The sequence below is a fragment of the Triticum dicoccoides genome, chromosome 2B (genome assembly GCF_002162155.2).
Source record: "Triticum dicoccoides isolate Atlit2015 ecotype Zavitan chromosome 2B, WEW_v2.0, whole genome shotgun sequence".
Classification (NCBI taxonomy): Eukaryota; Viridiplantae; Streptophyta; class Magnoliopsida; order Poales; family Poaceae; genus Triticum; species Triticum dicoccoides.
Window position 1 is genome coordinate 157,986,041 of NC_041383.1, and position 12,733 is coordinate 157,998,773.

The window sequence follows — 12,733 nt, forward strand, 5'->3', positions numbered from 1 at the left end:
CCAATCGCCCGGATCCGGTCCCTCTCGCCGCCGGCGCCCGCGTTGGTGGATGTAGAGCTGGATTAGGATGCCGGTTCCCCTTGTACAGCAGTAGATGTAGGTTTAGATGTAGAGCTGGGCGTGGTCTCGTGTTTGCCCATGTGGCGTATGGCGTGATGCCGCTCTGGAGCTTGTCCTCGGCGCCGGTGAGCGGTGCTGAGGTGTGGAAGACCTCGCTTGCCTGTCGACGTCCGTGGAGGGCGGCGGCGGAGGTTGAGGCTGGCCGGAGCTCCTTCCCCAATAAGCTCGCAGTCGTTGTCCCTGATCTGGAGGATCGCCAGAGCCTCGTTCTGTTCTTCCCTTGCTATTGTGGTGGTGGGAAGGAAGAGGGGATGAGGTGGACATCAAGATCTTGCCGATTTGGGTTGGAGCAAATCCTCACTGGTGGATGGTGCGGACTGATGGCGCCTGCTAAGCTTGGCTGTGGCGGCCGTCGGCCTGTTCTGGAGCCGGCTTTTAGCGGTCGATGGCCTGGTTCTCGCGCATCGCCAGTGACCTTTCTGGTTGAAGGGCAGCCTACTATTTCCTCCTGGCCAGGATGCCGTATGGGAGGCAGTTGCACCTTCGTCTCGGAGTTCATGGCGTGCTGCTGCAGCCATGAAGGCTTCGTCGCCCCAAGTGGTCCGTCCCCGGTGACGGCGAAGCTCGATCTGAGGGGAAGCTGTGTTGGACCCAATTGCAGTTCTATCTTAGAGTCTGGGGTCCTCCTTGTTAAAGTCAGGGACCTGTGTCTAATTTCTCTTTCTTTTGAGTCCTTATCTGAGCTTTGTACTGTAATGACCAGGAATCAATGAAGCTCTCTAGGTCCTTCGGGACCTAGTTTCTGTTCAAAAAATATAAAAAATAAAAATAAAGCTTGCACTTGTGACTTGGGGGTGGAGAGCTCGGGCGCCCGGCCTTGGTTATGTATATGCGGTGCGTGTCCCTGTGCGCCTGTGGCATGGGCGCGCGCGGTGATGGTTTACCCTTAGTTACACTTGCGGTGAAATTACATTGTACACACACGGTGTCAGCCGGTGAAAATTCAGCATCACTAACCTAGTGGGGAGTGGCATTGTACACACACGGTGACCGAATAGAGCCAGCCGATGGCACTGATGTAGCTACAATCGGGTCTCTTTGATCTTTGCCACTCTTACTACTCCTCTGTTCGTAAATATAAGTCTTTTCAAATGTTTAAATAGAGATTAAATACGGATGTATATAAATATATTTTAGAGTATACATTCACTTATTCTGCTTCGTATGTACTCTGCATTAAAATCGCTTAAAAGACTTGTATTTAGGAACGCTCTCTGTTTCTTAATTTGAGTTTTTAGAGATTTTTAATACAGACTATATACGGATGTATATGGACATATTTTATAGTGTACGTTGGTTAATTTGGTTCGTATCTAGGAATCTCTAAGAGCATCTATAGTCGGACTTTAAAAATTCGGTCCCTAAAACACCCGCGCACGTGCCCCGGCGTGTGGTCATGCTTCAAATTAGCTACTCTGCATTTGAGTCTCTCATTATTTCAACCCCTTGATGTATACAAAGCATGCAAAAGAAATCCTACGTACTATCCTAGCTAATCTTCGTCGTCGGAGAAGTCCACGACGTCGGTGCCGGGCGCCGGGTGGACAGGCGCGTAGAAGGGCTCCGCTCCTCCTCCTCCTCCTCCTCCTGCTCGACCTCATCCATGTAGGCGAACATCTCCTACTCCTCCGCGGCGTGTTGCGCCTCCATCTCCTGCCAGCGGCAGCGTCTCGCCTCCGCATCCGACTCCGAGCAGATGGAAATTGTAGTGTCCTGCAGCTCCGCCTACAGATCCGCATCCCTGGCGCCCCCCACATCTTCCTCCTCCTCCTCCAACTCCTCCTCCGGATCCACTGCATCCGGAGGTAGACCTGCGGTTATCCGGGCATCGCGCCTCGCCCGGATCTGCTCAAGGAGCTACAGCCGACACTCTGGCGTTCGAAATGGGTGGCTTCTTATCCGGCGGCGTGGGGGCATGGCTATTAGTGGTGGCGGACAGGGAGTGAAAAGTGGCGGCAGCGGCGGACTGACGGAGGAAATGTGGAGGGGTAGGGTTTTGGTGTTGGCTAGGCACTATGCGGCCTGCTGGGGCGGCGAGATCGGCCCGATGGAGGAGACGAGCTTCCGACCGTCGGGTTTTCGGGCGATTCCGCGTAGGACCAAGATGTCAGTCCAACGTGGCGGGCGCGCCCGAGCGCCCCCATATCCTCCTCGTATTTGGGCTGGATATGAGAGGTATCGGTCGGCCCGTGCATTTTAGGCGCCTAGCTGCTTCGAACTTCATGACCCGTCAGTAATCGGGCGGCCCGTTGGAGCGTTTGGCAAGGGTTTGGGATGCGCGGCTGTAGATGTTGACTTGTATCGAGGAACAGAGACAGTATTTGTCATTGTATGGTTGGATGTGCATGCATGTGCATGGTTCCACTATTAAATTCGTGACGAAGCTGTCATGTACTAGTGTCACTATTACAACACGGGACGGTAGTGTGTTGGGTTTGTGGCCGCCTGTGTGAGATGAGGCGGTTGGGAGAGGGAAAATTCGATCGTCCCAAGAAAAGAAAAATGTTTCGGGGAGTCCGATCCTTGAAAAAAAAAATGAATAGGAATTCGGTCGTAAAAGAAAGGAGCGTTGCACCTTCTTTTTTGTGCTTGGCAAGCAAGGTGGGGCTAGCTAGCTAGTAGATGCTCATCAGGTTCCCGTCAACGTCCTACCGTCCAGCGAGGAACGGATGCTCGCATCAATTATCTACAGCCCGTGACCGTGAGGCCAGCCGGGCAGCCTCTCACATGCAAGAAAAGGAGGTTTGCTGTGCTGTGTATATGCACAAGGCCATCAATTCGATCGAGCAGAGCCGGCGTTTGTCTGTCATTCCCGATTCAACACCACACGACAGGGCCCCCGATCGCACTGCGTACGAGCTAGAATCGGTTCATTTTGAGCTTTGCCATTCTTACTACGTACGTGTCATTGTACTGTTGGACGTGGTTACACTATTGAAGCTGTCAGGTACTAGTGTCACTGTTACAACGAATGCTGCTTCAGCTCAGATTTAATCTGTTGTTTACAGATAGATACATATATACGTGGTGTGGTGTTAATCACGACGAGGAGTCAAGAACCAGCCAAAACATGTACACACTTGCCAGAAGAGAGCACATCCTTCACCATGGACAAAGCGAAGCTGGTGCATGTGAGGTCTACACACGTCGCGACTCACACTGGAAATAAGAAAAGGAAAAGTTTACGCACTGCATGCAGTACCGCACCAACAGCAACGATGTACTTTTTTTTTGAAACAGTCAGCAACGATGTACTCGTACTCCGGGTTGAGGACAGGTCGCCATGGACACGTGGTGACAAACGATACACAGACGATGCGATGGCCGGACCAGCTGCGGAGGAGACGACGCTTTAAAACGCTGCGTGCCGAGCGTGGCTGACGTGCCATTTTGGGGTGGTTGCGTCTCGTTCATTTTTTTACCCCTACGTACGGGCTTATTACGGTGAAGAATGAGCATTTCACCAGCACAAGGAGGAGGAGGAGGAGGCCAGCTTGCAACACGTCTTTACCCGTAATTACCCATACGTGTAGTATTGCTCAAGTAAGTGCCTGTTCGGCAGGCCTCCGCTCCGCAGCTCAACTCCTGGAGCGGCTGGAGGAGCTGCGGAGTGGCATCGAACGCGCTGGCTCCATGCCTCTCTCAGAACGGAGCGGAGCGGCTTGTAGGTCACTTTTTCAGAGTTGCAAACGTGCAGCTCCGTGCGCTCCGCTTCTGGATGGAGCTTGGAGTTGGAAAGCGGGGAGTGGACGTCTGCCGAACAGGGCCTAAGTAACCCCTCCGTCTCGCTCCTTTCTTCCACTCTAGCCGCGGCCTCTTCCAACTCAACCACGTAAGCTAAGCTAGCCATGAGTCCATGCGACGTTAGTTTCCTTGAGGGCTTTGTGCTCGGCGTGGTGGCCATCCCCGCAATGCGGGGCACGGCGCAGATCCTCGACCTCATCACGGAGATCATCGCCGACAAGATCTGGGCTTGCATGGGCGGCGACCTGGAGCAGGGAGAGGAAGGCGCAGGCGGTGCGGCGGTCTGAGGTCGGGATCGGCCGGGTCCAGATCCTTCCCTGGCTGGAGGTGGGCAAGCTAAGGGCCCGTTCGGATCTCGTCTGACTTCCAGATTCCAGAGAATCTCGCGAGAAGCCAGCCGAACAGTTCAGCTCCCGGAATCCAGCTTCTGGAGAACGAGCGAACCTGCGTGCAAATTTGTGGAGCAGCTATCGCCCAGCTTCACGAAAACGAGAAGCGAGAGTTGCTCCAAATTACGTGGTAATGCCATCCCGAAGTGCTACAGCCCACCGAGCGAATCGTTTTCCTATCGCTAAAGCCCTGCATGAACCGTTTTCTCTCAGCGAACAGTTTTCCTATCGCTACAGCCGACCAAGTCGGTAGCCGAACGCTCGCCCAGCTCCCGCGAGAAGCCAGCTCGCCCAGCTCCCGCGAGAAGCTGGCCCGTTTGGGAAGCTGGAGAGCTTCCGAACGGGCCCTAAGTATCAAGTCTTGCGTTGCGTGTGTCTGGTCATTCGATCAGACCTTAATTCGCAGCAGACATGGTATATATTGATACGGTATATCTTGTTCCAAAATAAAATAAAATTGGCACGGTATGTTATGTATGCTTTAGCAGCAGGCATTGCATGGTCTCTACTACTACTACTACGTACTCGATCTAGAGTTTCTCTAGCCATGCATGTGTTGTTGACAGCAGGGAGTATGCTTGTAATAATCGACCTCCGGCTCCGTCGATCTTCTTAATCTGGCGATAAGTAGCAAGCAGAGCTATTTTACAGTTGCATTCTTAGTCTCTTCTGTATATGGTCGATATTATCACCTCACCGTCCATCTCCAGCGCGCATGTACTCGGAGCGTGGTTATGTGACTCATGTGGATGCAAGGATGGAGAGCTAGCTTAGCTTTTTCTTCCGCTTCTTCTTTTTTGTGTAAATAGAGCTAGCTTAGCTACTACTCCTATATGCATGGATGCTAGCCAGCTACCACCGTCGAGCGACCTGTGACTGTCACCGGATATTGCCGCACCCCACCCATCCGCACAAGGCCACCAAATTCTTTGCACCAATTCGGCCGATTAGGTCCAGCCTTTGCCATGAACGATTCAGCACTGCACGACTGATGGGGTCGCTCGCTTCTTCGATCTGGCAGCGAACAAACCTTTTCAACTTTGCCACTCATACTACGTGTCGTTGTACGCTTGGATTGGTGTGCATGGTTCGACTATTATTTCGCGACCGACATGCGATGTATACTGTACGACTGTTACAATGAGTACTACTCCCTCCATCCCATAATATAAAATGTTTTTGCAAGCTAACATAATTTGCAAAAACATGAGACGGAGGGAGTACTTTAGTTTTGTCCCGTGAAAAAATTGAAACAGAGTCTTCATCCTCACGTAACAAATAGGAGTTACCGAAACAAAATTATAATCAATTGGTGCAAAACAGTGTTGCCAAATCTGAAGACTTGGTTATGTCTCAGTCAATGTTATATTTCGTGAGATCTTACATGAAAAATCGCACACAATTTTCTGTTAGTTTTTTCTTTTTACTTCTTACAAGCTATGTCACTTATTTGAGACGTTGTTAAGACTCAACCGACTGAGACTTAGCCACACCCAGTAAAAATAGGAGTTACCAAAACAGAAGTACTGAAAAGTATCAAACACAGATGGGACCAGTACCAAAACATAAGACCAATACCTATATTTTTTATTTGTTTTGAGTGCATGAGTGCTATAGAAAACGTCATATATAATTTTGTTCCCAACGTTGTTTTATGCATTTCAGATACAAGGCTAGTGGACTGAGCCCGATCTTGTACTGCCAACTCCATGGGTTCCGCGTCTAGTGTGTGGTTGTAGAGGAACGACGTGTGGGGACGGGTACGGCTGCGCCGCCGTACTCGACACACATGGAAAGCAGAGAGATAGCTTTAACTAGCATTGATGTATACAAAAAATTGGGTGTGGATAGGTCATAGTCGGCCGAGACTTGACCAATTCTAAGTCGGATGACATAACATGTAAGAAAAAAAAGCAAAGCTAAAAGAAATTTTTTGCACGGTCTTAACGTAAGATCCCACGAATATGACGTCGACTGAGACTTAGCAATCATGGAACAAATTGCGGGAAGAGTAGGTAATTAATCGAAGATTGAGATGTAGTGCATGTGCGTTCGAACAGAAGCAGCGAGCAGCTGTGCCGGCGTGTGTGACAGGGTCGAGATTAATCTGTGAGGCTGCCAGTGGTGCGTACCACCCACCATTTCCCTATCTGGAGTAGCATGGAGATCGACCCAACGCACGCCTACTTTGACACTCAGAGATGGATCGCGTACGTATGTCGTACATGCAGTAGCTCGAAAATTAAGGCGGCCAGCTAATTAATCCCTAGCAATTAAGGGTGATCCAAAGATATACTACTACATAGTACTACATACTACTCTGTCTGTCTGCTTCACTACAACCCTACGCCATGGGTTTAATTAACAACAACATAAGAGCAACACACAAATGAAGAAAGCCAAGAGGGGTACGATGCAAATGACAGCGAGGATGAACACGGCTAAGAGGATCGGGTGGCTCTTCATCTTCATCCCTGCATGCACGCGCGCAAATGGAGTTCACACGATTAATCCACGAATTAGTAGAAGCAATGCACGTACAGATGAAATGAGGCCGAGGACGATGAAGGATGTGGAGAACTTAGAGATCGTTTTGCTCTTCGTCGGCACCGGCGCGGCTGTCGCGTCCGCGGGGCCAGCATCTTGTCGGCGTCGGACTTGGAAGTGCGAGCGAGCGGGCCGGAGACGTCGGTGGTGTCGGCGTACGACACGGAGCAGCCGCTGGACCAGACGCGGGCGCGTCGGGTGGTGGCGCCGCAACCGTCGGTCAATTTTTTTGTCCGCATTCTAAAAGAGAAACAAGCAGACACATGATACGTCTCGGTTGTATCTATAATTTTTATTGTTTTATGTCAATATTATACAACTTCACATATTTTTGACAACATTTTATATGATTTATTGGACTAACATATTGATCCAGTGCACAGTGTCAGTTCCTGTTTTCTGTATTCTTGGCCGCGACGGACAGGCATTCCAGGCAGTCGGGCGGCACGGCGTCGCCGAAGCAGACCCCGCGGGCGAACGCGCGGTCGGGGCCGGCGGACTGCAGGGACCCGAGGCATGTCGGCGTGACGGCGGAGGGGAGCGCGCCGAGGAGCGACAACACGTTGGCGCGGAACGCCGTCGCGTTAGCAGCGCTGCTGCCATTGGTGGTCGCCGGGAAGCACTCGATCAAGGTGGGCAAGACGCGCACGGGCTCCTCCGAGGCCGAGGCTGCCGCCGTGGCGAGGAGGAAGAGGGTCAAGAGAAGGCCGGGGGAGCAGGGAAAGCGCGGAGGTCGCCATTGCGTTGCCGGGCAGTCTGAGCCCTGCCCGCGTGGCGTGCCTTGGTAGGTGGTAAAAGGTGATGGTGGTTTTGCTGAGAAGAAATGATGGTGGTGCTAGGAGTTTTGCTACATCTACGTAGAGATTGTTATGTAACCTACATAAAAGGTGACATTGCCTGATTTGGTTGGAGGGGAAATAGGCCGAGGCCCACTCCGTGAAAATCAGGGGGCGATTAATTTAGTGTTACGGAAAGAACGTAGCTTTACGTAGCTGGTTAAGTAAGTCTAGCATTTTTGATGGTGCTAGTGGTGCGCAGCGTACCACCACCTACCATTTCCCTATCTGGAATGGAATGGAAATTGACCCATCCAACGCCTACTAGTTGACGCTCAGAGATAGATCGTGTAGAAAACCTAGCGAGAGTCGTACTGAGTGGCTGCTCTCCTCTTCTCGTCGTTTATTCGGCGGCGTCTGAAACGAATTACTCCTGCCATGCATGCTGTGTGCATCATGCATGCAGCGAAATGGACACAAGAAAGAAACGAAAGAAAGGAAGAAAGAGAGAAGAGAGTGCTTGGAAAGTGATGCCGCAAGTGCTGCGTGCCAGTTGAGTTTGCTATTCTGGGCGCCTCATCAAGTCATGGACACGGAGCATGAACCGATATAATCTAAGTATAGGTGGCAGGTAGAACCAGGGAGAAACAGAAGAGAGCAAAGAAAGGAAGGAGCCATTGTTGCTATACATGGTCCGTCGGCGTTGCTTTCACCCCTGGACCCGGCGTGTGCGTACGCGCACGGACGCACCGTCTTCGACACATACGAGACTAGTACATAAGTCCGACCGGTGGTAGCTCGATCGGCGCGAGTAATGACGTGCCTTGCCTGCAGCTGCAAGCGCTGCGTGTCGATAGACGATCGATATATATAGTACTAGCAGTAGCAGTTGTGTCTCACGTTCACATGCTGGCTCTCACAACCTGTTTGGTAACCAAAGGGAAGGGGAAGGGGAATTCCCACGAGGGAGTTCATCCAGGGAGTAGGCGTGGTAAATAAAATTTTATTCCGGTTTCCTTGTTTGATATATGATGAAAATTAGTTTGGGACAGAGGTTCGTCCGCAAATTAACAGGGTCCCCATTACAAGTTAATTAACTACACGGCTCGATCATATCATGCAGGCAAGTAAACAGTTGATCAAACTGGCCGGAGTGCCATTCTTGCAAGTCTGCTTAATCAATGACTACAACTCACGACATGCTCACATCACACACATAACTGAACGAAACTAAAACAGAACTAGGCATGCACCTAACTCGTCGATGGTGACCACGCGAACACACACACACGGGCACACACACAGAGTTGTAGTTTGTTGCAGTTTGCTCTGTCACGTGCGTGCTGACTGCATAGAGATAATTACGGAAACAAAAATCGAGTATTGTTTTATTCCATTTCTAACATCACACCATCGTTTTAACCAACATAAGCATGTAAATATATAAGCAAGCAGAAGTAAAATGATGCGTGATATTTACCAGAAGAAAACTTTTTTCTACTCTGCACATCACGAACATGCATGCCGCTAAGAAATTCGAACCTAGACAATAGACAGTATGTTAACGTACATTGCATTCTTCTCTTCACCGGTCAGTTTAAAACATTAGCGATTGTCAGCATCAGGTTGATGAACTGCATGGCTACAAGGGCGTAGAAGAGACCTGTTGGAAAGCAGAACATGTTGTATTAGTACCATTATTCGTTCTCCTTTTCGAAAAAAAAGCACCATTCGTTCTGGAACAACGAAAAAGTAAGCAAAGGTTGCAGCCCATTGTTGTCTCCGAGAATAGATCAGTGAAACTCACCGATAGTAAGGTTGCTGAAGCCGTTGGGGTCGCTGGGGTCGCTGGGTTCGCTGCGAGGCACCAGCGCAGTGGAGACCAGTGTGGTGCCCGAGGGGGCGGCGGTGTCGGCATACGACACGAAACAGCCGTCGTTCCAGACGCCGGCAAGCCGGATGGTGGCGCCGCAGCCGTCGGTCAGGTTCTTGCCCGCCACGGACAGGCACCCGAGGCAGCCGGACGGCGCGGCGTCGCCGAAGCAGACCCCGCGGGCGAACGCGCGGTCGGACCTCAGGGACGCGAAGCCCGTCGGCGCGGCGGCAGATGGGAGCGCGCCGAGGAGCGGGAGCAGGCTGGCTCGGAACGCCGTCGCGTTGAAGCTGCTGTCGTTGGTGGCCGCCGGGTAGCACCCGATCATGGTGTGCGTGATGCGCACGGTCACCTCCGAGGCCGCCGACGTGGCAAGGAGGAAGAGGGTCAAGAGAAGGCCGGGGGAGCAGGAAAGCGCGGAGGTCGCCATTGCGTTGACGGGCGGTCTGTGCCCTGCCCCTGCCCGCGCGGTGTGCCTCTGGTTAGGTGGTAAGAGCATCTCCAACGGCCGTATAAAAATTCCGCGCCCAATAAAAATTATAGCGTGTCATTGTAGCACTTTTAATATGTCGGGACCAACTTTACTTTAGCAGTCGCCCAAAAAGCAAACAGTGTAAATTGTGAGACGCGCGCAATTCGGCGTATAAAATATGCTGCGCGCGATGGCATTTTTTAGCGCACGTCCAAAAACTTTTAGCGCTACAGCTTCTGCTGGAGCTGTCCGGAGGCGCCGCGCGGTAGGCTTGTTCGGCGCGTTACGCGTGGCGGGAGGCGTGGCGGGCGAGTGGACGCGCGTCGCCCGGCCTTCACTGCGCCGCCCGTGAGGCATCAATGAAGGCTGACCGGCGCGGCAGCGCCCGCAGTTTTGGCATTGATTCGCCACGGAAAACGAGGCGATGAGGACGACGAAGCGGCGAGAAGCGAGTCGAGTCGCTGACGCGGCTGGCCCACGGCGCTTTCACGCCAAAAAATATTCGCCCGGCGCTCCCGAGCGCCCCCAGCGCGCCGGGTTCGAGTTGGGCCCGCCGACGCCAATTTCGATCCGAGCCGACGAAAAATGGACCCCTGGGGACGTGACTGGGCCGATTTTTTGGCGTCGGCGGCCGAAAAATCGCCTGAAAGGACTTGTTGGGAACGCGGCTAGAGATGCTCTGAGTCTCACAAGACATTTTAACATGCACCGATTCAATTGTTTACTGCCCAGCCAGCCGTGCCCCGATTCGAATTCAATGGGTTAGAGTCATGCATCACACACGGCGACGGTAGAATCTGACCGGCATCATCAAACTTTTTGAGCTTTGCTACGAGTCGTTGTATGGTTGGATGTGCATGCATGGTTCCACTGTTTAATTCCTGACCCGAAGACTGGCATGTCGTGGCACTGTTGCAACGAATACCTCGGTTCAGATTTAATCTAACTGTGTCCCCGTGCACTATAGAACCTGCCATGAGTTTTTGGATGATTTTTTTTGTAACTATTTGCCTTTGTGCATATTCTTTTCGGGTGATGTTTATTATTGAACTGCATATTTGAACTTCCAGACCAAGGCCAGAACTTATAGTTTTTTCAAATTTATTTGTAAGTGACATATGACCCGATAATTTATCTCCGAGCCCGGGCTCATCTATTCCTGATGAATAGTGAATTTGTTAAAAATAGCAACAAAAACTAAAATTAAAATTAAAATTTTTGGATAATTTTACCCTTTTCTTACAGTTACATGTGGGCTCGTGGACTAAAAAGGTTGCCTCTTTTCTTGCGTGTGGCCGTGTCGCTAGGCGAAACCTACTCGGGAAAAGGACAATTAGATTTTCTTTGGTATATACTTATAAAATGAACATATGCTCCATGAACTAAAACCCTATAGGGGTTTGGCATGCGGGTTTGCCAATGTGGCAATTGATGTGGCGCTTGTTTTGACAAGTGGACCGTCAATCCAGCATTTAACATTTCTAAATGTTCTTTTACAAATCAATATCGTGATTTCATATTTTGTACTGCTAGGGGGGTTTCATACATGATTGTAATCATCTAGGAACTTTTGCAAGCATTTTCTACAGATAACTCTAAATCAAGTTGTGTAGAAACTATTGCAAGATATTTTCTACATAGAACCCTAAATCAAGTTGTTCAACGCGTACAAGGATGTTGAAAGTAAACCATAAAAACATAAAAATTGTTGGACGATGCTACACGTCGGCCGACGGATCTTTGCCTCCACAACCATTTGATCTGGGTGAAGGAAATATGCCCTAGAGGCAATAATAAAATTGTTATTTTATATTTTCTTATTCATGATAAAGGTTTATTATTCATGCTAGAATTATATTGATCGGAAACTTAAATACATGTATGAATACATAAACAAATACCGTGTCCCTAGTAAGCCTCCACTAGACTAGCTCGTTGATCAAAGATGGTTAAGGTTTCCTAACCATGGACATGTGTTGTCATTTGATAACGGGATCACGTCATTAGGAGAATGATGTGATGGACAAGACACACCCATTAGCTTCGCATAATGATCGTTCAGTTTTATTGTTATTTCTTTCTTCATGTCAAAAAATATTTCTTTGACTATGACATTATGCAACTCCCGGATACCGGAGGAATACCTTGTGTGTTATCAAACGTCACAACGTAACTGGGTGATTATAAAGATGCTCTATAGGTATCTCCGAAGGTGTTTATTGAGTTGGCATAGATCGAGATTAGGATTTGTCACTCCGAGTATCGGAGAGGTATCTCTGGACCCTCTCGGTAATAGACATCACAAGCTTGCAAGCAAACGACTAAGGAGTTAGTCACAAGGTGATGTATTACGAAACGAGTAAAGAGACTTGCCGGTAACGAGATTGAACTAGGTATGAAGATACCGACGATCGAATCTCGGGCAAGTAACATACCGATGGACAAAGGGAATTACGTATGTTGTCATAACGGTTCAACTGATAAAGATCTTTGTAGAATATGTAGGAGCCAATATGGGCGTCCAGGTTCCGCTATTGGTTATTGACCAGAGAGGTATCTCAGTCATGTATACATAGTTCTAGAACCCGTAGGGTCGCACGCTTAATGTTTGATGATGATATAATATTATATGAGTTATGTAATTTGGTGACTGAATATTGTTCGGAGTCCCAGATGAGATCACGAACATGACGAGGAGTCTCGAAATGGTCGAGAGGTAAATATTGATATATAGGACGGTGGTATTCGGACACCGAAAGTGTTTCGGAGGGTACCGGGTACATATTGGGTCACCGGAATGGGTTTCGGGCAC

General features: G+C 50.0%; 1 protein-coding gene across 2 annotated transcripts; it reads right to left on the reverse strand.

The window, feature by feature from the left end:
• Positions 1-6,347: 6,347 nt before the first annotated feature.
• Positions 6,348-9,912, reverse strand: LOC119367438. 2 transcript variants are annotated; one of them, XM_037632952.1, is made up of 3 exons: positions 9,384-9,912; positions 9,147-9,239; positions 6,348-6,727 (listed from the first exon to the last, which is right to left on the reverse strand). In XM_037632952.1, exons 1-2 carry the CDS (start codon positions 9,877-9,879, stop codon positions 9,169-9,171), a joined length of 567 nt encoding a protein of 188 aa, XP_037488849.1. In that variant the 5' UTR covers positions 9,880-9,912; the 3' UTR covers positions 6,348-6,727; positions 9,147-9,168. The 2 variants fall into 2 exon arrangements, with proteins under 2 accessions (XP_037488849.1, XP_037488848.1); XM_037632951.1 differs by lacking the exon at positions 6,348-6,727 and having other exon boundaries at positions 8,938-9,239.
• Positions 9,913-12,733: the final 2,821 nt, after the last annotated feature.

What these genes read in the sequence shown, in the direction of transcription:
- LOC119367438 (XM_037632952.1), bottom strand. Translation starts at nt 9,879, where the DNA reads ATGGCGACCTCCGCGCTTTCCTGCTCCCCCGGCCTTCTCTTGACCCTC. An exon ending in CTTCAGCAACCTTACTATCG is followed by an intron (nt 9,240 to 9,383) that starts GTGAGTTTCACT and finishes GCTTTCCAACAG; the next exon opens with GTCTCTTCTACGCCCTTGTA.